This window comes from Ochotona princeps, chromosome 2 (genome assembly GCF_030435755.1).
Source record: "Ochotona princeps isolate mOchPri1 chromosome 2, mOchPri1.hap1, whole genome shotgun sequence".
Classification (NCBI taxonomy): Eukaryota; Metazoa; Chordata; class Mammalia; order Lagomorpha; family Ochotonidae; genus Ochotona; species Ochotona princeps.
The window spans coordinates 24,040,519-24,066,696 of NC_080833.1; the positions used below are offsets into that span (position 1 = coordinate 24,040,519).

Sequence of the window (26,178 nt, forward strand, 5' to 3'; positions counted from 1 at the left end):
ACAGGCCTTGGAGCCTTTTCTGTATCGTCAGCGCCTTTGGGAACCTTTTCCCATCCCACCCTCCAGCCAAGCGTCTAAGCCACTGGCAGTACGACCATGCTATGGTGCAGAGCCACAGCTCTGGGCTCATTCAGGCTCTGCCATTGCCAGACATACGAACAGCAAAATCCACAACGCATGGAGATAACAATGCTCACCTCCGCAGGGTTGTGAAGGGCACTTGGAAAGTGCACGCAGAATTTGCCTCATGGTAAGCTGCCATAAATAACTATTTCACAAAATGATTCTCTCTGCAGTTAGAGGCCCATGGTCTCTAGAGGATCCTCAGGCTGGTTCCTGGGCAGGAAGACAGCAGCTCCTCCCAGTGCATACAGTTTGCTTCCACTGGCATTTATGGGGTGCCTGTCCTGCCCTGCAGGAATGTCCTGGCTGTCAGCACACCTGAGGGTAGGGATCGGCCTCCCTGCAGCAAGCTGCTGTCTTGTTCCTCTGATCAGTGGCTGTGCAGGCAGAACTCTTAAGGCGTGAGGCTGGCTCCTCAGTACTTGCAGAGCATGTGCGTGTGGAAAACACCTGCTACTCAAGAGTGGCTTCCCCAACTCAATTCAGCAAGGGTGTCAGGGGATGCACCTGATCCCTGACTCTTCCACAGGAATCTAACTTCACTCCTGTAAAATGGGGGGAAGCTGACAGTGCACGGGGCGCTTCCTGAGGCCACACCGGCGGAGGGGTGAAGCCTTTCCACACAATCTACTCTCAGTTCTCCCAAGCAGCAGGAATTCTTACCCCATCCAGCCTATATTGGCAGATGAGCAAAGCAAACGGCTAACAGCTCACCCAGTCATCTTCTTTCAACTATCCATGCTACTTCCCAGACTGGTTGGACAAACCTCCCAGCTGAATGCATAGGATCAAGGAAGGGGAGACAATTTTCAGAGCCTTTAGCTCAGGGCAAGAAGAGATCAGAGCAGGTCATGTGGGCACGCAAGAATGTCTCTGCCAAGGTGATGTGCAGCACAGAGCTGGGGTGGCAAGGGGGTGAGGCAGGACTCCACCTCTCTTAGCAACAAGGCACCAGCGTAAAGCAGTGCTCCCAGTTTTTGGAAGCAGCCGTCATTTCTCAGAATCTCCCTGGCAAAGGCAGTTCTTCCAAGAGCACAAGAGCTCTAGTTTGCACAACTGCTTCACACCTGTGTCTGCTGGGGAAAAAGTGGATTTACACTAGGGCACACAGAGCATCTTCTCTGGGTCTTGCTTTCCTCAAGGGTGTTATGGAAGCTGCTGGAAGGACAGCCAAAGATCTGGTTTAGGGATCAGAAGTGCCAGCTTTGCAGTTCGTGGACAACTATTTGACAATAACCCAGTCCAACAGGAAGTAGATTTTTCTGTGTGTTTGGATCCAGCCAATATTTATCCAATGTCAACTGTGCCAGACATTACCAGCCTTTTTCTGAGCAGGAAAGAAAAGCAGAATGATTGACAGGGTTTTAGATCCCCTGAACCCTGAGCACACTGCTGTCTGCTACGCCAAGCTGCCTTGTCTCTGGGCTCAAGGGTCAGGAGGGCACAGGTCCATCTCAGGAGCACACAATTGGACCTTCAGGCCACATGGATGTCAGGGACCACGAGGGGGATTCCAACCAAGGTCCAGAACTCAGCATTATTTTTCTAGCTCAGATTTCCTCAACAAATGCCACACGGGGGATACAAATTTGTCACATACTTTATTGACTGTAAGGGTCAAACAAGGCAGCATTTGGTCATTTAAGAAAGGCACCTCATTGAAGACAGTTCATCACAGTGCTGTTGAATGATCCCAATCACAGGATTTGAGGATGGAAAGGACAATCTTTGGATGATACAGCGCAGGACACTTGCTCGTTGATTGAAAAGGGACCCTTCACACACCGTGGATGAAGAAGGCAAGAGTGCAGCATTGTGACATATTTTGGGTGGCTGCTGAGAGCTTAGCCAGGAGGGGCAGGGAGACTGGCCAAGTCAGCAGGACGTCAGAGGAAGGGCCTGCGTCCAGCCACCCCCATGATTCCAGTACACCTGACCCACTACCTGCATGGATAAAGCTCCTGGAGCTCTCAAACATGGATGTGACTCTCTCATTTGATGGTGTGGGGAACCAAGGTCAATAATCAGATCCTTCCTGTCCCACACTACAGGACAGAGATCACAGTCCAAGTTCCTGTATTCTTGGCCTGACAACCACGAGATTCTGAGATAAAAACTGAAGTCTTAGGGCACGGGCTTTAAAGAAAATATCATCACCAATTCAAGTCAATGAAAACCCGATTCCTTTGAAATATGACTGCCTCTATTTGTACCCGATGCCTCCAATCGCAGTGCTTTTTAATCTTCCCCTTCACTTACACTTTTAAAAACTCCCACCTGTGTGTCAAAGAAACTGCCTCTGCAAGAACACTGCTGCTCTTCCAAACAGCAAGCTCCTCCCCAGCCCTCCCTCTCCATCCTACCCCTGACCACCCTTCCCCTCTGCCCAGCACCTAAGAGCAGGGATCATGCGGCGGGGTGATGAGCAGTGGTGCGGTCTTGCCTGGCCTTCTGACACTATGCTGAAATAGAAAGGAAACAAGAGAGAACAAAATGGGATTTTAAAAAACCAAGTAAATATCAGCCAAGGATGGCATGCACGCCCCAGCAACCAAATGCATTAAACACTGGTTATTTTTCTGCCAGGTGAATACTCTCGTGCCTGCTGAGGTAAAGACTGGAATTAAATGAAGCGGAAGCGTAATGCTAACCATCTGAGAAGGGCCCACGCAGCCCCCGTGACCTCAGTTTCCACTCAGTGGCCCAACTGTCACATGCATATGTGCGTGTGCACACGTGTGAATGTGTGTGGACAGATGACAAATATTTGGGCAAGGATCACACACATTCAATTAGCACAGATTCAGGGACCTCAACTTTTGAGGCCAAGGGCCTGCAATAGTCCCCACAGGGAGGTCAATTCTGAGATTCATGGAACTGCCATCACTCAGAGGGGGTCCCCTGGCTCTCACAGGCACAACTGACAGTTTGAGTTTCACATCACTGCTTCGCCCATTCTCAATGTCATGTGCTTCCCAGAAACCCACAGAGCCAGCCTGGGCTTCTGAGAAGGGCGGGTGGAGCTAGTTCAGAGCCAGCAAAACAAGGCAGAGCAGAGCAGAGGCGGCAGACGCACACTGGGAGCAGGCAGAGCAGCAAGTGACACAGCTACCCTAACACCCAGCTTCCACGGCAACCGGAGCATGAGCACGTGCACAAGTGCCACCCCCAGCTCACCCCCAGATGGGCCTGGGCCTGCCGAGGTCCACTGCACCAGCTCAGCAGAGATCACGCTGAGGCAGGCAGCAGTACTTACTGGACCTGCTGCTGATTCTCTAATGATTTTTCCAGAAGATGCTGCTTTTATGTTCCCTCCCAGCAGCCCATTAATTCATCTATTTGCCACAGATCAAACAAAAGACAAAACAAACAAACAACAACAACAAAAACAAAAGACACAGCATGGACCCTAGAAAATACCTAATAGCTAGGAAACTAAGGTTATAATTAAAAGCTGGCTACTGTCATGGGTGATGTTATTTTTGGGTGATCTGTTCTTGGGGAATCTTTGGGGACTGCTGGCATGAATCAGGGAGGAAGGATGGGATTGGGGAGAAGGCTTAGGTTTAAAAGTGGCACCTTTGATGTGGGTTTCACATTCTGGAGAGAATGTAGATTTGAATTAATTCTAATTAAAATGAACCCAGGAACAGATCACCCCCAAAGCACTGTATTGTTCACACTTGCAGAGGCAAACATAAAAATCAAAGCAAACAAACCTACCCAGGTTTGTCTTTGGGAAAGTGGATTTGGCTGCTCAGGTGCACAGCTGGGATGTTCATAAGACAATCTGAATCACAAAGGACGTCTCAACTGGTTTGATTGACTGGCAACAATCTCATGTGCAAATCCAAGTCCCAAAAGATCTCCTACTTTACAGTATCATGAGACAGACTGCAAAAGCATTAAGTTGGCCTGGCTCTTTCTACAGTGATATTCTTTTCCAGTAGTTTCTGGAATCTGTAAGGTAAGTACCTTTTTTCTTCCATTTAGGGGGAAAAAATTAATGATTCCTGTGCACACACTGACTCATAGTGGAACTCTGCCAACAATCTGCCATCAGAGACTGGCTTCAGTGGCTCTGTGTGACTCCAGACTTCTACCCAGCCACTGGAGGTGGAAGAAATACTAACAGGTTTTGGAATTGGGATGCCTGCCAGACATCTAATCAGTTTATTTTGGCTACAAAGAAAAAAAAAAATCAAAAGTATGGCTAAAGAAGTAAACCACTGGTAAAGCAGTTGTCTGGCCCAAGATTTAGAAAGTCGGAGTGAACACACTTGCAGCAACACTGCACACACACACACAGAGGAGGTGAGAGCTGCACATTACCAAAGATACATCAGGCGAGTCCTTCTTTAATCAGTTCATCCAATGACATTCTTGCTGGCCTGAGATGCTTCCCTTCTCCTGTCCTGTCATTCCCACCCCCTCCCTGACAGGAAAAACAAGAAGAGAAATAAAGTAACTTTTGGACCCATCACTAGATAAACATAACCAAGTCTTTACATGTGGCTTTGGAGAAGGCTGCTAGGATGGACGCAAACACGACGTCGGGGGTCTGGGAGGCATCGACGGCAGAGTGGATTCCCCGCTTCCGGTAGTACTCCACGAGGGGCGTGGTCTGAGTGTGGTAGGCCTCCAGGCGGATTTTCAAGGCTTTCTCATTATCATCTGATCGACGGATCAAGGGTTCCCCAGTAACCTAAGAACCAGAAGAGTACAGTAAAAGTTCCTTGAACCTATGCCAGATGCAGAACTTAGGTGGGACCATTCTGCCTAGGATGCTGTCTGATTCCAAAGGTAAAGACGGACAATTCAGTGAGGAACTCTGCTACTGCCAAGCAGCAGACAAGTTGGTCCAGATGTCAGGGAACCCATCAGAAACACTGACTCTGGGGAAATCGGCTTGTGAGAGGGGGCGGGTCAATGCCTTTCCCTGGCAGTTCTGTACTCCAGCACAAAGCAAGAATGATAGAGGCCCCTGAGACCAGCGGGACACATCAAACTCACAGATGTAACCCAAGTGCCAAAAGATTTAACATATTTAATACAGCTTCACCCACAAGTAAAGGGAGAAAGAATTTTAAGAGGTAGAATTGCCAACTGTGTAAATATGACTAAGTTGACACATGGGTTTGGAACCTGTATTTAAAGAACCTTTGGGGCCCGGCGGCGTGGCCTAGCGGCTATAGTCCTCGCCTTGAAAGCCCCAGGATCCCATATGGGCACCGGTTCTAATCCCGGCAGCTCCACTTCCCATCCAGCTCCCTGCTTGTGGCCTGGGAAAGCAGTTGAGGACGGCCCAATGCATTGGGACACTGCACCCGCGTGGGAGACCCGGAAGAGGTTCCTGGTTCCTGGCTTCGGATCGGCGTGCACCGGCCCGTTGCGGCTCACTTGGGGAGTGAATCATCGGACGGAAGATCTTCCTCTCTGTCTCTCCTCCTCTGTGTATATCTGGCTGTAATAAAATGAATAAAATCTTTAAAAAAAAAAAAAAAAAAAAGAACCTTTGATGATATGATAAGCTTGTCTCATAGGACAAGCCCCTAATGTTTCTACTGTTGGTTGGCTACATGCTCTAATACAGATCATGAACGATCTCCTGGCAAACAGCACAGGGATCACATGAGACATGATCACGAGGGACAGCAGATCCCCTCCAGCACTGTCCTTCCCCAGCCAACGCTGTGCTTCCAAGTAGCCTACTGCTCACTAGCTGAGCACTCCCACAGCGCCCTGATGCCAGAGGCGCTGCTCTGAGCAAATGCAGGCACAGGTCGGGTACTGGAAAGCAGCTGGCACTGAGGTCAAGCAACAAACCACCTGGGAAGACACTGCAGAGACCTGCCACAGACCAATCTGATTTATTTCATAGTGACAGTTCCCATGGTTAAGTTGTTAAAACTGAACTACAAAGGGAAGCTGGAAAGAACGCGGAGAAAAAAACAAAACAAAACAGAAAACATGAAGGAAGAAGAAAGGAACAGGAAAGAAAAGGACATTTCCTGTTCTGAATCTACATACGTCATCTTTCATGGGTTCCTTTGGGGGGTTGAATTCCTCATGGTAGGAACGGCCACTTGTGGGATGAATCAGCCTGAAAGAGAGCAGGTGAACCTGAGTCCGTTACCTGAAAGGACGCCTCTGAACTCCAGGTGTCTCCAGAATGACAAGCAGGCAGAGAGGCTGCTAGGAAGAATTCCATCAGCAGAGAACTCAGCTGCAGGTATCTCGTGCTCAGAAAAATAACTGTCTTGTTTAGGAAAATAACTGGGTTCATGCCAATGGCACAGGGAGTATATTTTCTGCTTTGACCAAACATTACCCTAAGTATCTGGCTAAAGAGGCACTCTGTTGCCTGCCGACCTCACTTAGGACTCCAACCAAGGCACTCTGGTGCTCTCATATGGTCATTCCTTCTATTCACCTGCTCAGTAAGCACTACTAGTAAAGGCCCGGTCCCAACAGGGCTTAAGCTAAACCAGGGGGCTACAAAGTAATGAGTGGGGACCCCTGCTCACAGCAGTGCCTGGGAGCAAAGACAACCATGGAAATAACAGCAAAGGTGATAATCCTTTAACACAGATGTGTACGAAGTGCTAGAGGTAGAAGAAAAGTTCAATCTCCAAGCTTTGAAAATGAGATTGCTCTTAAGTACCAACAAAACCAGCTCCCCAAACCAGGAGCCTGGCCTGGAGATAGAGGGGTAGAGGCAATGGTGGGACTCAGGCAGGATTGTGTTTCTTAAAAAAAAAAAAAAAAATTATTTATTCACGTTGGAAGGTCAGGTTTACAGAGAGAAAAAGAGACAGAAAGATCTTCTGTCCACTGGTTCACTTCCAGACTGGCTGCAACGAATGGAGCTAAGCCAATCCGATGCCAGGAGCCAGGAGCTTCTTCTAGGACTCCCATATGGGATCCCAGCACATGCAAGGTGAGGATTTAGCTACTAGGCTACCATGCTGGGCCCAGGGCTGGGTTTCTCCAGTCACTGCTTTAGTGAGTCTGGAATTTCAGACATGTGCTCTCTTACCCACAAAATGGAGATCATACTAGACATTAGGATAATGATACTGAAAGACTACCAGAAGGAGGAAAAGGAGAGCAAAAAGTCAATACTGAAAAGGTTAAACCTATCATCTATACACATTCAGGAAAGAAAATGACTCATAATAACGAGACGTCAGATTGCAGGGGAAGGCAGGCATCTGGTCTTATGATCAATCAGGCCACAAGATGGGACACCTGCATTCTGTGTCACAGTTTCCGAGAGTGCCTGGGTTCAAATCCCTGTTCCGCTGATTCTAGCTTCCTGCTGGTGCACGCTCTGAGACGATGACTGAGTTTTTGGCTACAGGCTTCAGTCCTTCCTCAGCCCAGACTGTCGCAGGCATTTGGGGAATGAGCCAGAAGACAGGAACACACTAGCTCCCTACCTCTGTCTCAAATAAACTTAAAAAATACCAAAGGCGAGGTCAGAGGTAACGCAGAAGGCTCTCATGGTGAGGTCTCAGGCTCTTGGTCATAAGCCAGATCCCTGAAAGCCGACCAGTCTCTGCCTCATGGAATCTGTTCCTCAGTGCAGTGGGCTTGAAGGTCGACAGCGGGCTTCTCCTGGGAATACTGCCACTCCTCTGCTGGGTAAAAAGAAAACACTGCTTTGCCAGGCCGTCCTACCCCGTGGCAAAGGGATTATGTTAAACTGCTCACTTCCAGCTGAGGGCCGAGAGTTCTTCCCCCTCTGTACAGCAATCCTACAATCTCTGATCAACCAGCCAGGGCCCTTCATCTCTTCATGTGGATCACAGTTAGGTTCCTACCATAGGGTCCTTCTCTGTTTCTCTTTTCTTCCAATTAAGTCTATATGCCAGGGCCAATCTAATGTTTCCAGAATGCTATCTCTGCCACAACACCCAGTAATCTAAAACATTTCATGACTCCAACTCCTTGCTAAGAAGCTGCCATCAGTGCCTGGAATGGCGGTGTAGCAAGCTACTCCTCCATCTGTGGCACCAGCATCCCATATGGGTGCAGGTTTGAGTCTCAGCTGTTCCATTTCTGATCCAGCTCCCTGCTGATGGCCTGGGAAAGGAGTGGAGGACTTAGCCCTGCAACCACAAGAGGGACCTGGAGAATGTTCCTGGCTTCAGATTGCCTCAGCTCTGGCCATTGCAGCCATTTGGGGAGTAAGCCAGAGGATAGAAGATCTCTGTTGTCTCTCCTCATTTTGAGTATTTTAAAATAAAAGTAAGTAAGTCTTTCTACTCATTCTACCACGGAGGCCGCACCTACCCCCACCTCAGACCAATCCTCCAACTCAGACAATTATCCCCCTAGCCCAGGCTAAAAGCCCTCCCCAGCCCATTCTTGTTGTTGCTTCTTGTGCCTTCTGGCTGAGCCTCACTACAATCCTCTTTCCCTAGGAAGGCTGAACTGATGCTGCACACCAGGAAATAGCACCCATCAAATCAGGGCCCCAATGTTACTGGTTCTGTTACCATATCTGTGCACCTCAGGGACCCCGGGTGAGGGGTCCCTTCCTGTCGACTCTACCACTTCCTGGCCTGTATTAACTTGGTCTACTGCTGCCCAAAAAAGATCCAAAGTAACAAGAGTCTGCACTGGAGAAGTCTCCAGAGTAGATGGAAACAGGAAACCTAGACATGTGGAAAGAAAATGAGTTTCAAACATGTTTCAATAATCTCTGAAACCCCACCCCACGGCCCTGCTTCTTACAGGCATTACCTATACACAAATGAAAATGTTCTATTTGAAGCCCAGCACGATAGCTCAGTGGCTAAATCTTTGCCTTGTATGTACGGGATCCTATATGGGCATAGGTTCGTGTCCTGGCTGCTCCACTTCTCTTCCAGCTCCTTGCCTGTGGCCTGGGAAAGCAGTAGAGGATGGTCCAAAGCTTTGGGACCCTGCACCCACATGGGAAGACTCTGAAGAACCTCTTGACTCCTGGATTTGGACAGGCTCAGTTCCGGCCATTATGGCCACTTGAGGAGTGAACCAGCGCATGGTCTCAGGCCAAGAAAGGCATCCAGCGTTAGAGCGAGCACAGACTGAGATGCCTACTTTAGGTCTCTGTTCTTGCCAGGTCCCCAGTCCAAGTCACCCCTTAAATGGACAGCACCACACAACATCAATCCATGTTGAAATAGCAATAAGCTTCATGACTGGGATCAGAAAAGGGCAACTACAGGTCAACAGAACTCCGAGGAAGCATGTTCAGGGGACAAGTACCTTCCTGTGATTCTCCGGATCAGCAGGGAGTCTGGGATACTGAACTCAATGACAGAGTCAAGCTTCTCCTTCCTCTTCTCCATGAGGTCATCAAGCTGTAAAAGAGCATGCAACCCACCTAAGCTGTTAGAACTTGGTCAGGCCCATCTCCTTGGAGGGAATTCAGACCTTAAGGGCCAGTGTGCCCGCTGTCATGCTGTGCTGGTAGGAGAAAGTAAACCACCCACCATTTCTGCCTGCCTCACGGTCCGAGGGAAGCCATCTAGAAGAAAACCGTTCTTGCATGAAGGAGTCTCTAGGTTCTTCTCAATGAGCTCCACGACCATCTCATCACTCACCTGGAAGTCAAGCACAAAACAGCCTTGAGTTGCAGTCAGTTATCTGGGACAGCCCTGACTCCTGGTGACTAAACAGCAAAGGCTTCTTAACTCTACAGAAGAAAAAAACCAGAGCAAATGCGGAGTGGCTCTATTTGGAAGATGCAGTGTTACTGATAACTTCTGTGGCTGCCCAGATACATGGTCTTCCCCTGAAAGCCTCCTGTGGCCCAGTAACCTGGCTGAGGGAAGTCGACTCCACTGCTGTCACTCACTAGGTCTCACATTCTGAGAGCCTCTCCTACCACTAGACTCACAGTCCTAACAATCTGCTCATCAACAACCAATGACTGAAAGCCCCAGGCAGGTGGCTAAGAGGTCACCTGAGGAGAGCTCCAGGACACCATACAGGCTGATTGTAAAACACAAAGGCATCACTTTTTCGGATGCACAACTGTGATAAGGTTGACAGTAACTCAACTGAGGTCATGCTGGGTTATGTGCTTGCGAGGACGCAAAGAAGTCACTCAATCAGCCAGATCGGGGGTCAAAACAAACTGAAGAGCCAACCCAGCACACCTCTGAAACTCTCTGGAACCCTAATAAGCACCTCCCCAAGCACTTCTGCTGCCAAAAGCTGGTTTTTCTCCTGGGCCTTTACAGAAAGAAAAATTCCCATCCAGGAGCACAGTGAGGGCTGTCATGCTGGCAGCTGACAATGCTCTTATCTTTCAGGACCAGCTGTGGAATTCGGGACAAAGTATAAGGTCTACAGCTAAGTGAAGATTGGAGATACGCAATCTCACAGCCACATTCCAAATTCTTGCTATACATACTCTTCTGTCAAGAACCACATTCCAGAACAGCTAGTTTTCTGACTTGAGTAAAGACTCCATGAACATACAGGGAAACCCAGAAAGGAAAGGGCAAGAGAGAGAGCTGGCAGAGGTACTGCTCTGTATGTCCACAGTCACAAAGCCTTCAAGGTGGTAATTTGGGGCTGAAAGCAAAGCCCACCGCCTTCTCCAATCAACATTCTTAGATACGAAGAGAACACACTATCAGCGCCTTCACACAGGAATGACTCCCTTCTCTTAACTGCCAGATGACTCACCTATTAGAGACACAGCATACAGAGCCATTGGTTATGACACCAGTTAGGATCCCACCTCCAGGGGTGTCAGGGAAGATGCCTGTGGTTCCTGATTCCAAGATTCCTGCTAATGTAGAGCTATCTGGGAGGCTGCAATAATTATTCAAATAATTGGGTCCCTGACATCCATGTGGAAGACTTGAACTCAGCTCCCAACACCCAGTTTTGGCCTCAGGCTGGAGTGGGGTACTGCAAGTATTTAGGGAGAATAAACCTGTAGTTGGGAGTGTTCCCTCTATTCAAATAAATAAAAATTTAAAACAACAACAAATACAGACACATGAAAGTTTAAAAAACACATCTGTAATTTCCTATGTCTTCTCATGAATTTATTCCTGAGTTTTGGTCTACTGGTAGCAATTTTATTTTTGGTCCTAAATTTGAGCACATTTTTGAAAAATCAGCACAAAGGAACCTCAAGAATATTGTAAATAAATCAAATGCCATAAAATTAGAACAAACAAGCAGAATGCTCTCTAGAAGGTTCACACAATCTGTCCGCTTTCTAAAACACCTTGTAGACAGGGCTGACCCATGGAGCCTTCTGATGGTGGAAATGCCCCATATCTATGTTGGCTGAAAAATACCTTGAATCATGATTAGTGCAACTCAAGTGATATATTTATTTATTTATTCTAACAGAAAACGTGAAAAAGAAAACGACAGAGACAGAGGTCCTTCATTCACTGGTTCACTCTATGTGCTTGCAATAACTGGGGTTGGGCCAGACCAAGGCTAGAAGGCTGGCACTCAACCCAGGCCTGCTATATGAGTAGCAGGGACCTGAGTACTTGCGCTATTACATGCTACCTACTAGACTGCACATTAGCAGGTATCAGAATCAGAAATGGAGCTGGGACTCAAACCTAGGCACTTCAATTTAGGATGTGGACTATCGAACCAGCATCTTTAACCACTGTTTTAAACATCTGGATCTTAAACAATCACGTGCGATAGGTGGCTACCCTATAGGAAGTACAGACCTAGACTCCGAGGAACACCACACTTACAGCATAAACAAACTTACCAGTTTCCCAGCATCCATAGTTGCCTTCAGCTTTTTTCCCAGCTCTGAGCCAGAAGCTACCATGGCCCTCAGCATGTCCCCAGTGGCCAAATGGCAGACACAGAAGTTTTCAGCCAATTTGGGTGCCTGTGGAGAAGAAGACAAAGTAAGATACAGTCAAAACATTGTAGAGCTCCCATATAGGAGACCAAGAGGACCCTCCTAGCTCCTGATTGGCTCAGCTCTGGCCATTGTGGCCAACTGGGGAGTAGACCAGTGGATGAAAGATCTGTCTCTCTGTAATTCTGCCTTTCAAATCAAAATAAAAATACCTAAATCTTTAAAACAAAACAATATTTTGCAGGTCCCTGAATAAGATTGGGTGTGAAGCTTGTCCTGCTACTTGCTGGTTGAGTAAACTTACACAAATCTCTACTTCCTTGTCTGTAACAAGGATAAAAGTAGCATAAACTCTAACATATGATGATAATAGGATCACAGCATGAAGGACATAACACACAAAGTATTAAAAATAGTACAACCTGCGCACCAGAAGTCATTATAAATATTAGCTATTCTACTTCCACCAGCCACAAGGGCCTCAGTTTTCCATTATAAACAAGAATAAATAAACATAACAAGATCAATTCTCACATGATTGTTTAAATGAGACAGTGCAAATAAAATACTTGGCAGGATGCTAGAGTGCTAAAGGAATATGCGTCAAAGGAAGACTGCCCTGCTGTCCTGTAACACGTCCACTGGCTTGGGCAGCTGCGGGAGGCGCCTGTTTCCTTCCCTGTCACTGGGTAGCTGCATTATCTAGGCCAAATCACTGCTTATAGGCTCAGCTTCCTCACTGCTTTAAATGAAGGCAAGAGCAGCTTCACTTCAGAAGGCGGCAAGGAGGGCTGGACAAGATGCATTCACAGAGTGGTAAGTAGTTACACAGTTCAGGAAACTGAGGCCTGTGGGTGGGAGCATGGGCTTGAGAGTCCAACTACCTAGGGTTGACTTCATGTCACCAATCATGATTCCTGCAGTGGGAGAAGCTATTTCACCTCACCAGGTTTCAAACCTCCTCTAAGTATGGTGGAGATGGCAACAGCAATAAACCCCCGCGTTCCTGGGTTGATGAGATTATATAGGGTTTGGCATGGGTGGAGCTTCACACACAGGAAATGCTCAGCAAACACCAGCTGTTCCCATAAGCTCTGCCCTAATTTTATATTCATTCATATAGAAAGAAAACATTACTCATGACTCTGCAAAGAACTATACCGGGAACCAGGGAAACTGATGAATGGGAGACACAGACCCAGTTCTCACAGAATCAGAGCCTGGTGGATTATAAAACAAAATGCAAATCAGAATGGGAGAAACTCTGGATGATTTGGCCCTGGTTTTGTAGTGTTAGAAAATGCAGAATTCAGAAAGAATAGGACCGGTCCGAAGAACTCAATACTAAGCTTTCTGGTTCAACTGTTTTATAACACAGTAGGTTTGGATCCTTGGGCAAACCAGTTCATTGCGAGTTTCTTAGAAGTACACTTAGGTACACACAATAAAGGGAAACAGATGGGGCTCAATGCAGGAAATTCTGGTTTGTGATTCATGTATCCATTTAGTTCAAGCAAAGAAAGATCTTCATTGCAAAATGGAACCAGATGAGAAGGCATTAAAAAACAACAGACTTCTGGAAAAATCAGTGAAGATCAAGCCCCTTGGCAATGGAGAATCTGGCTAACCCTGTGGCCAGACACCCAAAGAATGACACTTTCTGACAGCCTTTCTTCTGGGCTGTTGAAATGGACATGAGTGAACAACTCAGAGGTCAGGCTTGCTCACAGGGAAAGGCTGCCCAAAACACCACAGACAGCAGCCATTAGAACCTAGCCATTCTACTTTTATCACCCCAGATCTGCAGAACACCTAGGCCCAACTCCAGGTGACTGAGTTCTACAGTGGTTGTGAAGAACACACCAACAGGGTAGATGTGGGTGGGAAATGGGCACCTTGGCTTTGGGCTGATGCATTGGAGTCAGCATGGTAGGCTGGAAAGAGCAGGCAACGGCTTTGCAATCACATTCATGCCTGGATCCTGGTTCAGGCCCCCCCAGTGGCTGTGATAATGGCCTAGTTAGTTATATTTCTTAGAGTGTCAGCTTCCCCACCAGCTGAGTGGAGAGAACGACCACTCTGCAGAGCTCTTACAACAATAAACAAAATAAAAGTACCCAAAATGTCACACATATGGGGACTTAACAAAAGACCTTCCGTGATCTCGGTTTTTTGTATTACTGTCTCCTTGCAGAACACAGCAGTCTGATGAAAAGATCCCATTCTGGGCTCACGACACTTCAACCCTATACTCTGGAGTGGTGCTTCTGGGCTCTCAGTCACCTAGAGGGTGGTGGTAACAGGCGGGTTCTGATTCCACGGGGTAGCGAGCAGCATCTGCATTTCAAGCCGGTTTCATTTTCTTTTTTATTTTTTAAAGATTCATTTATTTTTATTGGAAAGTCAGATATACAGAGAGGAGGAGAGACAGAAAAGAAGATTTCTGCCTGATGATTCACTCCCCAAGTGACTGCAACAGCCAGTGCTGCACCAATCCAAAGCCAGGAGCCAGGAACTTGCTCCAGGTCTCCCACATGGGTGCAGGGTCCCAAAGCTTTGGGCCGTCCTGGACTGCTTTCCCAAGCTACAAGAAGGGAGCTAGATGGGAAGCAGAGCTGCCGGGATTAGAACTGGTGCCCATATGGGATTCTGGCCCATTCAAGGCGAGGACTTTAGCCACTAGCCCACCATGCCGGGCCCTCAAGAAGGTTTCTAGTCCCAGACAGCTGCTGCTCCCTGAACCCCACAGAGGACAGCAGGGGTGTAGAGTCTGTGCAAACATAGTTGCTGGCTCAGTCCAGGGAACAGTTTTGTCACAAGCAGGCTGAGAAGCCTGTGGGAGGTGGTGAACTTCCGGGGGGTGGGGGGAAGTGGGTAGAAATGGCCGAACACACTAGACAGGTGGCATAGGGGCTTTGTGGTCCTCAAACTTTACCATACAGATAGCTCTTAATGTTTCAACTTAGGATGTTCTGACTGTAATACAGTACAAGAGGGGCCAAGGTTGTGCTGCACGTTAAGCCATTGCTTGCAGTGTTAGCATTCCATGCAAGCCCAAGTTGGAGTCCTAGCTGCCCCACTCAATCCCAGCTCCCTGCTAACGCACTTGGGAAAGCAGTGGAAGATGGTTCAAGTCTTTGGGACCCCTTCACACAGGAAGGAAACAGGATGAAGCTCCTGGCTTTGGCCTGGCCCAGCTGTGACCACTGAAACTATTTGGGGAGGGAACCAGCAGATGGAAGACTGTGCATGTGCATGCACTAACTCTGCCTTTCAAATAAATAAATCTTAAACAAACAAAAGACCTCACATGCACATGAGTGATACGTATTCTAAACAAACTGTTCTTCAAGTTTGTCTTTTCAACTGAAAGGCAGAGTTACAGAGAAAGGATAGACAGAGAGCACTATCTCCCATTGGTTGGTTCACTCTGCCAATGGCTGTAACATCTAGAGCTGGGTTGGTCTGAAGCCAGGAGCTTCTTCTAGGTCTCCCATATGGGTGTTGGAAGGACTTGGGCCATCTTTCACTGCTTTCCCAGACACATCAGCATGCAGCTGAATCTGAAGTGGAGCAGCCAGGATTTGAACCAGCACCCATATGCTATGCCGGTACCACAGGACCAAGCCCCGCTTTTCAAATTTTGAAGTTTCATCTTTTCCTGATATAGTGGCAGATGGTATGGTAGTCTTCTGTGACACTGGGCAGTGGCAGCAACCTGTTGCACCCAGTCACCCAAACTATCACAAGTACAAGCAGAAACAATGGATGCAATACGGTGTACTGTACTGGTAAGCTAAGTGTCTAGGGTGTTATCAAATACATTTTAAATTTATGGTATTTTCAGCCTTGGAAGTTGAAGGGCATCTATATTATCTGAAGCATCTGAGACGCTTACTTACAACACAAATGCTGCTTACCCTTAAAGGTTGCGACTGAGTGGTTCTCAGGTAGCACTTTGGGACTTTAACATGCACGATTCACGAGTGGAAGAGACTGGGTTTTGTGATGGTACAGGCCGGGGCTAGAAATCAGGCTTTACTATTTGTTCAGTTTCACTTTGAACAGCTGTTTAACTTTCCTAAAGCCTCCATTTTTTTTTTAATTAAAGTATTTATTTAGAAGGGGACAGAGGAGAGGAACATGAGTGGCCTAAGAGAGGGACAAGCTCCCTCATCTACAGGTTTACTTCCCGAATGCCCACAATGGCTGAGACAGAGCTGGGCCAAAGTCAAGAGCTATGAGCTCAATCCAGGTCTTCCACTCGGGAATCAGGAACCTACTCGAGCATCAGTGCTGCCTCGCAGGGCCGGCACTGGCAGGAAGCTGAGGTCGGAGCTGGAGCTGGGTGCTGAACTCAGGCATCTCATCTGGGACACAACCACCAGGCTAAACACCTGTCTCCAGCCTCGAATTCAGGGAGGATAGACAACAGGATTTACTAGACACAGAGCTCTGTGGGGATTTAAAATAAGAGTATGCATGCAGAAAATGTACAATATTGTGCCTGGCAATAGGGAAAAAGGAGGAATTCTGAGATCTTGAGAAAAGACTTCATCTCAAGCCCACCTGTCTTCTCCCTTTGCCATCATTCTTCTGCCTCTGGTGTTTCCCAATCCTACATCCTAAACTACTGCACATGCTGCTGGAATTATAAAACTCTGCTGGATGTGTCACCTACTCTCCAACACATACTCATTTAGTAAGCCTTCGACATCTCCCAAGCTCATGGGGGAAGTCTAAACATCCTAGGCTAGCACTTGGTGCTCTCCATAATCAACTTGTACACTGCCAGCCACGTCAAATGTGCTCTTTAGGAGCTGTGCTGAGTACACCCTGTAGCACTGGGGACAAGCTGCTCTCACCCCGAGTTCCAGAGCCTGTGGCATAGCAGCCTCTCCCAGGACCTCAGCTGGAGCTCCTCTCAAGAGCACAGCTGCTCCCTTTCCCTGACTGGCCTACGCCTTACCCTTCTCCAGTCAAATTCTCAAAACATCTGGGCCATCAAAACAACTTCCTAACCATCTCTTCTTCCTCTGTGGGATTGTACCAGTAGCAACTTTCCAAGCACCGTTTAAATCTACATTTTATAGATGAAATTCAGAGGTTAAATTACCCAAGATCCCACAGTAGTAAAAGCGGAGCTGGCAATGGGCTGTCAAGCTCTAGCTCTCAGCCATGACAATAGAGGGCCCTATACCAAACCACCTATGAAGCCTTGGCTAGTGAATATCCTATGGGAGTGTGTACGCGTGTGTGCATGTGCAGCTGGGAGGCAGCACAAGACAACTTCAGACCTGCCAATGTGCTTTTCTTGTCGAGTGCAAACTACATGAGCTGTTCACATTGTAAAAACTGATCAAGTTGCTGGCTTACAGCATTTTCAGCTCTCTGTATGTACATCACACTTCAATTAAAAGTTTTACTATTGGGCCCGGCGGCGTGGCCTAGCGGCTAAAGTCCTCGCCTTCAACGCCCCGGGATCCCATATGGGCGCCGGTTCTAGTCCCGGCAGCTCCACTTCCCATCCAGCTCCCTGCTTGTGGCCTGGGAAAGCAGTAGAGGACGGCCCAGTGCATTGGGACACTGCACCCGTGTGGGAGACCTGGAAGAGGTTCCTGCTTCCCGGCATCGGATTGGCGCGTACCGGCCCGTTGCGGCTCACTTGGGGAGTGAATCATCGGACGGAAGATCTTCTTCTCTGTCTCTCCTCCTCTTTCTGTATATCTGACTTTGTAATAAAAATAAATCTTAAAAAAAAAAAAAAAGTTTTACTATTATTTTTTTTAAATCCTAAAAACCTGTGTCTGAATTCTAGCTCTGCCTCCTAACTTCTCAGGGATATCATTCTAACTTTACTGGGTAGGTAGAAGGATGAACAGAAGACCTTCAAAAATTACAGTTCTTGGGCCTGGCATGATAGTGTAGTGATTAAGGTCCTTACCTTGCATGCGCCGGGATCCCATATGGTTGCCGGTTCTAATCCCAGCGGCCCTGCTTCCCATCCAGCTCTCTGCTTGTGGCCTGGGAAAGCAGTGGAGGACGGCCCCAGTCCTCAAACCCCTGTGCCCACATGGGAGACCTAGAAGCTCCTGCCTCCCGACTTTGGACCAGCCCAGATCTGGTCAGTGCAGCCACTTGGCGAGCGAAACACCAGACTGAAAATTCTGTGTCTCTATATAATTTTGCCTTTCACATAAAAAATAAAATAAATCCTGAAACAAAACAAACAAACAAAAAAAACAGTATGCTCATGCAAAGCAAGTACTTTTCAAATGCCTTATAACTGTAGTTAAAAGTGGAAAGGTTTTTTCCTTTGTAAACAGGAATACATTACCCAAAGGCACTGCCACTTTCCGTAGTATCTCCTTGGCTGTCTCTTTCCTTCCTTCCTTCCTTTCTTCCTTTTTTCTTTTTTTAAGATTTACTTATTTTTATTGGAAGATATACAGAGAGGATTCACTGCCCAAGTGTAAACAATGGCCGGAGCTGAGCCAACCAGAAGCCAGGAGCCAGGAACTTCCTCCGGGTCTTCCATGCGGATGCAGGGTCCCAAGGCTTTAGGCCATCCTCCACTGCTTACCCAGGCCACACGCATGGAGCTGGATGGGAAGTGGAGCAGCCAGGGCATGAACCGGAACCCATATGGGATCCCAGCACTTGAAGGGGGAGTATTAGCAATTGAACCACTGCACTGGGCCCAAAAGTGGAAAGTTTTAAAAGGATTATTTCAGTCATATCCACATGCACTATTAGTCACCCAGGTTTAACAGGAAGTACCAGTGGGAAGAAAACAACATTACAGAGCAGGTATGAGGCACCAACCCCCAGGCTAGGAATTTTACAACAAAGACTGTATCTCTCAGCAGGAACAGGCAGGCAACATACATGAAGGCAGAGTGCAACATAAACCATGGCAGACAAAGGAGGAAGTGCAGGGGCAGGAGGGCCACGGCCCGTCCCACCAGAGCGGCTGCGCCCCGCGGCTGCGCATTGCTGCTGTCCGATGGATTTCTCACCAGAAGAAGCTGGAGTTCTAAATTTTAAGGGAAATTTCACAATTGAAAAAACCCAGTGGCCAACTGTATTTTGAAAGCTGACAAAGGCAAGAAATCAACCATTTATCCTATCTTTTCTATACACATCAACACCATCAGGTAATCAAATTGTAAACAAGGGGAAGTTTCTCATTATAGGACTATTCCAGCTGATTTTAATAAATGAAAAAGAAATAATATAATTAGAATACCATACTGCCACCCATGATGAATCATTGGGCCCTAGATCTGAATAGCAAGGTCTACAGTAGGGGTGCGCAACCTTTTTTTGCCAAGGACCATCTGAGTACCTCTAACACCATTGGTGGGTCACACAGCACTATCAACTTAAAAATCAGCCTGCTGGTTCCACTGCCTGAGATGCCAGCATCCCATATGGGTGCTGGTTCGTGTCCTGGATGCTTTACTTGATTCAGCCTTCTGACACTGGCATGGCAAGTGCAGCAGTAGATAGCCCACATGTTTGGGCCCCTGGATGAAGCTCGTGGCTTCTATCTGGCCCAGACCCAATGCTGTGATCACCTGGGGAGCAAAACAGCAAATGGAACCTCTCCCAACTCTCTTTTCTTTCTTTCCTTTTTTTTTTTTTTTTTTTTTTCTTAATTGGAAAGGCAGGTATACAAAAAGAAGGAGACACAGAGAGAAAGATCTTTCATTCGCTGGGTTCACTCCCGGGGTGCCCACAACAGCCAGAGCTGAGCCGATCCAAAGTCAAGAGCTTCCACCAGGTCTCCCAAACAGGTGCAGGGTCCCAAGGCTTTGGGCCATGCTCGACTGCTTTCCCAAGCCACAAGCAGGGAGCTGGAAGGGAAGTAGAGCAGCTACAACACGAACTGGCTCCTATATTGAATCCTGGGGCATACAAGGTAAGGATTTAGCCACTAGGCTACGGTGCCAGGTCCTCAAATAAATCTTTAAAAGAGTTAACCTGCTGTAGATTTACTGACTCTTCAGTTCTACCTGCAGTTGCATGTTGGCACGGCCTTGAATGGTCTACAGGCCAGCTGTTTCCTACTCCTGCACTTCAAGCACCAGAGATAAGGAGACATGAGGCGCTTTGTGAAGACCACAGTCCCATGCGTGAAGTAGCCAGTCAGCACATTAAAACTGAGCCTAATTACGTAGCTCAAGCTAAGAACTTCAACATAAAATGGTTCACACACCATTAACACACTCCCCAAATGAGGGGTAACACTCCCAGTATGAAGAACCAGCATTATTTCAGAATACTGCAAGGAAAGAGAAAAAGGGGAGGAGAACCCCAAAATTAAGACTTACAATTATTATATTTGAGCCACAAATGAAAATTTGGACACTGTTAAAGAAATCTGTTACTATCTCAGGGGATAGTAAGCCTACATTTTAATGTTTATCTTTTAGACATATATAATAAAATATTTGCAAGTAAAACATTTTGACATTTAGGAGATGCTCTTTAATTCTCTATGAGGGGTGAGCAGATGGCAGTGATGGCACCAACTGATGGTTGCTGAGGTAGATGATGGGCCCAATGGCATTTACAATATCATCCTGTTTTAAGTATTTGAAACTCTTTATAACAAAAAATGTACGGATACAGACTGTATCAACAGGTTTACTGCTGTTGGCTAAAACCTGCTGCTTGGCATCCTCTTTTTTTTTTTTTTTCCTTAGTTCCATAAAAACCACAACAGCCAAAGCTGCTGCAGCCCAGCTGTGGAAAGGGAGGTGTGCAGAGGCCAAGGGGCGGGTGTAGTCCTAACCCAGCTCTAGCCTCACTCCCTTCCTGCCAGGCCCTCTGACCAACTCCAACCACACACGCACCCTGGCCAGCAGCTCACAGGTGTAACTTTTTTCAAAACTTGCCAAATAAATGATCATTTCCACAGATGAGGGAGTTAATACGCCAGCCTGTCACACAGGGAATTTATACACATGTCACAGCGTCTTCCAGTATCCTTGTAAGATAGTTAGTCTACAATGTGGATAAGGGTCTTCTAGCCTTGTTCACTGCCTCACCGCCAACATCAAGTGCTCATGAAATGATGAATGAGAAAGTGTTACCCCACTTCCCAGGTGAGAACACTGAAGTTCAGAGGCTATACAACTTGCTGGACCAGAAAACCCTTGCCCCAGCACTGGGATGGGCTGTCCATTGCACAACCACTGGAATGATTAACTTCGATACAAACTGAGGGGAAAAAAAAAAAAGAAACCTGGCACATTTGAACTATTCTGCTCAAGCTTGGTCTCTGGCAGCAAAAATCTGCAGAGTCTGGAAATTCAATGTCCCCAGGCTGCAGGTTACCTAACCACTTGAGGGTGGCGGCCACAGAAACTCTGAGAAGTCAACATTACCACCGAATTCTGAGGCAGGATTCCCTTGGTCCTTCCTTAGGGGGTGCCCAGAGGCACCCCCTAAGCACCCTCCCCATTCACCTGCATTATTCATTCATTCCAATAACCCTGCCACATGCCCAGCAATGCACTGAGCGCCACACGTGCACCTCAGAATGAGAATGTGGTCTTTCTCAACACAGGCCAGTGGCAGGAAGTAAAGTCTTCAAAGTCCCCAATTCACTGGGAAACCTGATCTTCCAAGAACCTCTTCTTCAGAGACCTAGGGTTGGCTATGACAGAATTCGGGCAGGAAGGGAACTTCCACACCCCATACCATAAATGAACCCAACCCTGACCTATGGTCCTGTTTTGTTCCACATCTGGAGATGGTCCAGATGCCAAAGGCAGTCCTGCCATCTGGGCTCCGTGAAACCAGCTTCACCAACTCGGGTCACCCCTGGACTCCTCGGGGCCTCTTTTCTTCTCAGCTGGGACAGGGAAGGAAAACCCAACTGCCCTTTCAATCTACAATCATGACCTGAGCTAACTAGCGTAGCGCCTCCCTTCATTGGTATCAGCCCCTCACGTGGAGCAGGCGCCCTAATCTGCTTGAGGAGGAACAGGAAGGACCTTGAGGTTTCTTCCATGCTCCCAACTTAACCAGCTCCCAGGGGCCACCCTCCTTCTCCCTGCAATGCTCCTGACCAGAACGGGTGCGCACCCACTCGGCACCCACGTGCTGCAGGTTTCCTCCAACCCCATCAGTCTATCCAAAACGTCCTAACCCTAGCGCCTGGAAGGTAACCTTGACTCTGGGCAATGCGCTTCCCCACTCGCAGGCCTGATCGCTTCTTGTCCCCCATGCAGCCTGGAATCAGGAGCCTGTCCCTGCGTCCCGGCTCACTCGGCCGCTCCAATCGTTAGGGCCCCTGGAGGGGTTGGGGGTAATCAGCCTTTCCGCCCCACTCTCACACTACACCTCAAGCATATGTCCCTCAAACTATTGCCCCCGTAAAAACTCTCCCGACCTCCAATTTGAAGCCTCCCGTAAACGCCTCCCCAGAACCTGAGACGCCGGCCAGGACCCCTCCCTCTCCCTGCCAACCAGGCCTCGCTCCCGCGCGACCCCGGTCGCCCTGACCTTGGGATTCCGCCGGCTCTGCCGACGAGCCCGGTCCTGCTGCTCACCTGGGTACCCTTGCCAGCCCCCGGCGGCCCCAGCAGCACGGCCCGTATGCCTTTCGGATGCTCAGCTTGGCCTGCTGGCACACTGGGCGCCATATCCGACGAAGTCTATCACTACTACACGCCCGCACTCCTCACAGGTCCAGCGCGGCCAGGCCAATGCGCCACGCACGCCACGCACGCCACGCCCACCAGCTACATTGGTCAGTCGCCGCGTCTGTCAGCCCTCTCTGCCCGCCCCTAAGCGCGACAGACACTTTCCTTTTCCAACCGTTGTAGCAAGACTGAGGAAGCGTGCTTCTGATTGGACAAAATCGTTGAAGGAGTTAGGAAGGGGCGAGGTGCTCGGGGGCCCTCGCGGCCGGTGTGCGGAGTGGGCGGGTAGAAGTGGAGACCAGAGGCCGTGCGGGCAGTTGTAGTTAAGCATTTGGCAGTTAGTGACCCCTGTAACTCTCTGAAGACCTATAAAATTGCTCGCAGACGTGTAAATGGCTAAACTCCCCCTGAGAAGACAAACTGGCAGTATATATCATATACGTGTTGGCCCTGCAACTCCACTGCGGTCATTCGAAGGACAGACCCAAGGATATGTATGAAGATTTTTGTAACAAAGGTTAGAGCTCCAAACAGCCCGAAATCCCAAAATGAACACCTAAAAACAAACAAACAAACAAAAGGCAACACCCTAAACGTCCAACCTTAAGATATTGGTTAACAAATCGCAACAAATTTGAATACTGCACTTTTACTCCCTTTCTTGCATTAAACAATTTAATCCCGCGGGAAAATGCTTACCATGGTGAATACAAAATTGCGGTAACAGTGAAATCCATGTACGTTTGACAGTTACAAGTAGATACCTCTGTAGTGTGGTTGGAGGAATTTTCCTCTCTTTGTGCATTTTCAAATGCTTGAAAAGTTCCATGATGAATTTTATAGTACAAAGATTATGTACTAGATTTTTCTGAACAAGAAAAATGGCAACTGTTTTAAGTCAGGGGAAGATAGTGCTTCCTCAAAGAGGGGCCTTTGTTGGGCAGGAGTACCTCATATGCTTTTGGGGGCGTTTCACCTAGCCCCCAAAGGCCCCTTGATCCTCCTGTTCAGGGTATGGGCAGGAACTCATTGTATGTAACTCATTTTCTAAACCCCAGTGGGTAATTTTTCTAGCCTCTCAGCTGTGGTCTCTTTTTCTTTACAAAAAACCCCAATGTTCATTTCTCATGTCCACATTGAACTTTCACAGGTGCCCCTTGACCTTGGTGGAGGCTGCCAGTGGTGTTGAAGGGAGCAGGAATTTCATGTCCATTTTTCAGAAAGGAAGCCAAGTCCAGAGATGTGCCGTAACCAGCCCCAAGTCATCCAGTAGTAGAGTCCTAACTCGGACTGGGAATGCTGCCTAGAGGGTGCAGGGTCTGTGGGCTAAGGGTGAAGGGATAAACATGTTTTTTTGTTTTTGTTTTTGTTTTTGTTTTTCAGATAGGGGCTTCTATGTGGCAGGAATTCACTTTGTCCAGTAAGGTAGGAACTCATGTATGAAGGTTTGCTGTGTACAGGGCACCAGGCAAGGGGAGCAAGAGCAGTCTTCCCCCTCTTTTGTTCCCTGCTGGGACTCTAACCAAGCATGACCACCCCTGCCCAGGGAGGGAAAGCAGCCAGACTTCACGCAGAAGTACACAAAATGCAACATTTAGTTATTTAGTAAAAAACAATTCTAGGCTTTAAACCTACAATATTTTTTACTAAGGATCACAAGAGAGATTGATATCCTAGGGAAACTAGGGAATAGGTCATCCGTTTATTCACTCAACTAGTAAGTAAAAAAAAGTATTTAGGGGCAGGCACAGTGGCATAACAAAGTAATCCTCCACCTGCCGGGCTTTCATCCCATTGAGCACCAGTTTGAGTACCAGAAGCTTGGCTTCTGATCCAGCTCCTGTGTATAGCCTGGAAAAGCAGCAGAAGATAGCACCAGTTCTTGGACCCCTGCACCTGCACCTGCACCTGCATGAGATATGTGGAGGAAGCTCCTGGCTCCCAACTTCAGATTGGCCAAGCTCTGGCTCACTGCAGCCATTTGGGAAGTAAGTCAGTGGATGGAAAATTCTTTCTGTCTCTCGCTCTCTCTCTTTTTGTAACTCTGACTCTCAAATAAGACATAAGAAGATATGTGAATGAGATATATTTACTAATAAGATTTATTTGTTTTGAAGGCAGAGCAGCACACACAGAAGCATCTTCTATCTTCTTTTTTAAATAAGATTTATTTATTTTATTTGGAAGTCAGGGAGAGAGAGACAGAGACAGAGACAGAGAAAGGATCTTCCATCTGCTTGTGAATTCCCCAAATGGCTGCAGGGCATGCTGGGCCATCTGAAGCCCAGAGCTTCCTCCAGCTTTCCCACATGTGTGCAGAAGCTCAAGCACTTGGGCCAGCCTCCACGATTTTCCCAGGCCATTAGCAGGGAGCTGAAGCAGAAGTGAAGAAGCCAGGACTTGAACCAGTACCCATATGGGATGCCAGTGCTACAGGCAGAGGTTTAACCTGTTCTATCATAGCATCTGTCTCTTATGTTTTATCTTCTTTTTTTTTTTTAAGATTTATTTATTTCTATTGCAAAGTCAGATATACGGAGAGGAGGAGAGACAGAGAGGAAGATCTTCTGTCCGATGATTCACTCCCCAGGTGACCGCAACGGCCAGTGCTGCGCCAATCCGAAGCAAGGAGCCAGGAACTTCCTCCGGGTCTTCCATGCTGGTGCAGAGTCCCAAGACTTTGGGCCATCCTCAACTGCTTTCCCAGGCCACAAGCAGGGAGGGATTTGGAAGGGAAGTGGAGCAGCTGGGATTAGAACTGGCGCCCATATGGGATCCCAGCGTGCTCAAGGTGAGGACTTTAGCCGCTAGGCCACTGCGCCAGGTCCTGTTTTATCTTCTGATTCATTCTTCAAATGGCCTTCTGAGCCAGGCTGAAGCCATAAACCAGGGGATTCACCCTGGTCTCCCACATGGATGTCACAACCACCAGCTCTGAATTTTGAATTTGTTTAAACATTATTTGTTAATTATTTTATTTAAAAGAAACCCCTTTCAGATGGTAACTCCCCATTACCAGGGAGTTGAGAACTTTATCTGGGTCTCCCAGGTGGGTGACAGAGACCCAATTACTTGGACAATTATCTGCTGCACCCTGGAATGCTCAATAGCAGGAAGCTAGAATCAGAAGTGAACCAGTGTTATTAAACAAGTCCTCCTACTTGCTAGCATATGTAACTGTTATGAAAAATGCTGAATTCACACTGAGAAAAAGAGTGTTTCTTATTGACCACAGGCCTGTAGAAGGTGACCGAACATATCGAAGTCCAAGCCAATCTCCTGGTTCAGAAAGGGGCTTAGGAATGTATAGAGGCAGGGCAGTTGGAGGGGCACTGGGCAAGACAAAGTAACCAGACATGATGGGTGAGGAAACAAGTGGAAGATGTCCTTTGCGCATGCGCCTTGACCAATTCCAACTTTATGTATATCATATATCCAAAGATGGCTACTGAAATGTCATCACAGGAGTATCATTCAATAGTATAAGAAACCATAAGGCAACTCTGCAGTCAACCAGGTCAACCTGCTCCAGTTACAAGCTTA

The 26,178-nt window shown here is 47.7% G+C and overlaps 1 protein-coding gene across 3 annotated transcripts; it reads right to left on the minus strand.

Moving 5' to 3' along the window:
- Positions 1-1,705: 1,705 nt before the first annotated feature.
- AK2 (adenylate kinase 2) lies at positions 1,706-22,847 on the minus strand. Of its 3 annotated transcripts, XM_058678472.1 has the most exons (7): positions 22,543-22,706; positions 11,879-12,004; positions 9,609-9,719; positions 9,382-9,476; positions 6,154-6,226; positions 4,633-4,828; positions 1,706-2,585 (listed from the first exon to the last, which is right to left on the minus strand). In XM_058678472.1, the coding sequence occupies exons 1-7, from the start codon at positions 22,633-22,635 to the stop codon at positions 2,581-2,583; spliced, it is 699 nt and encodes a 232-aa protein (XP_058534455.1). In that variant the 5' UTR covers positions 22,636-22,706; the 3' UTR covers positions 1,706-2,580. The 3 variants fall into 3 exon arrangements, with proteins under 3 accessions (XP_058534455.1, XP_058534459.1, XP_004591665.1); XM_058678476.1 differs by lacking the exons at positions 1,706-2,585; positions 22,543-22,706 and adding an exon at positions 22,739-22,847 and having other exon boundaries at positions 4,461-4,828; XM_004591608.3 differs by lacking the exon at positions 1,706-2,585 and having other exon boundaries at positions 4,461-4,828; positions 22,543-22,707.
- Positions 22,848-26,178: the final 3,331 nt, after the last annotated feature.

What these genes read in the sequence shown, in the direction of transcription:
- AK2 (XM_004591608.3), bottom strand. Translation starts at nt 22,635, where the DNA reads ATGGCGCCCAGTGTGCCAGCAGGCCAAGCTGAGCATCCGAAAGGCATA. An exon ending in CCGTGAGGCAGGCAGAAATG is followed by an intron (nt 9,477 to 9,608) that starts GTGGGTGGTTTA and finishes GCTCTTTTACAG; the next exon opens with CTTGATGACCTCATGGAGAA. An exon ending in ATCCGGAGAATCACAGGAAG is followed by an intron (nt 6,227 to 9,381) that starts GTACTTGTCCCC and finishes GCTCTCTTTCAG; the next exon opens with GCTGATTCATCCCACAAGTG.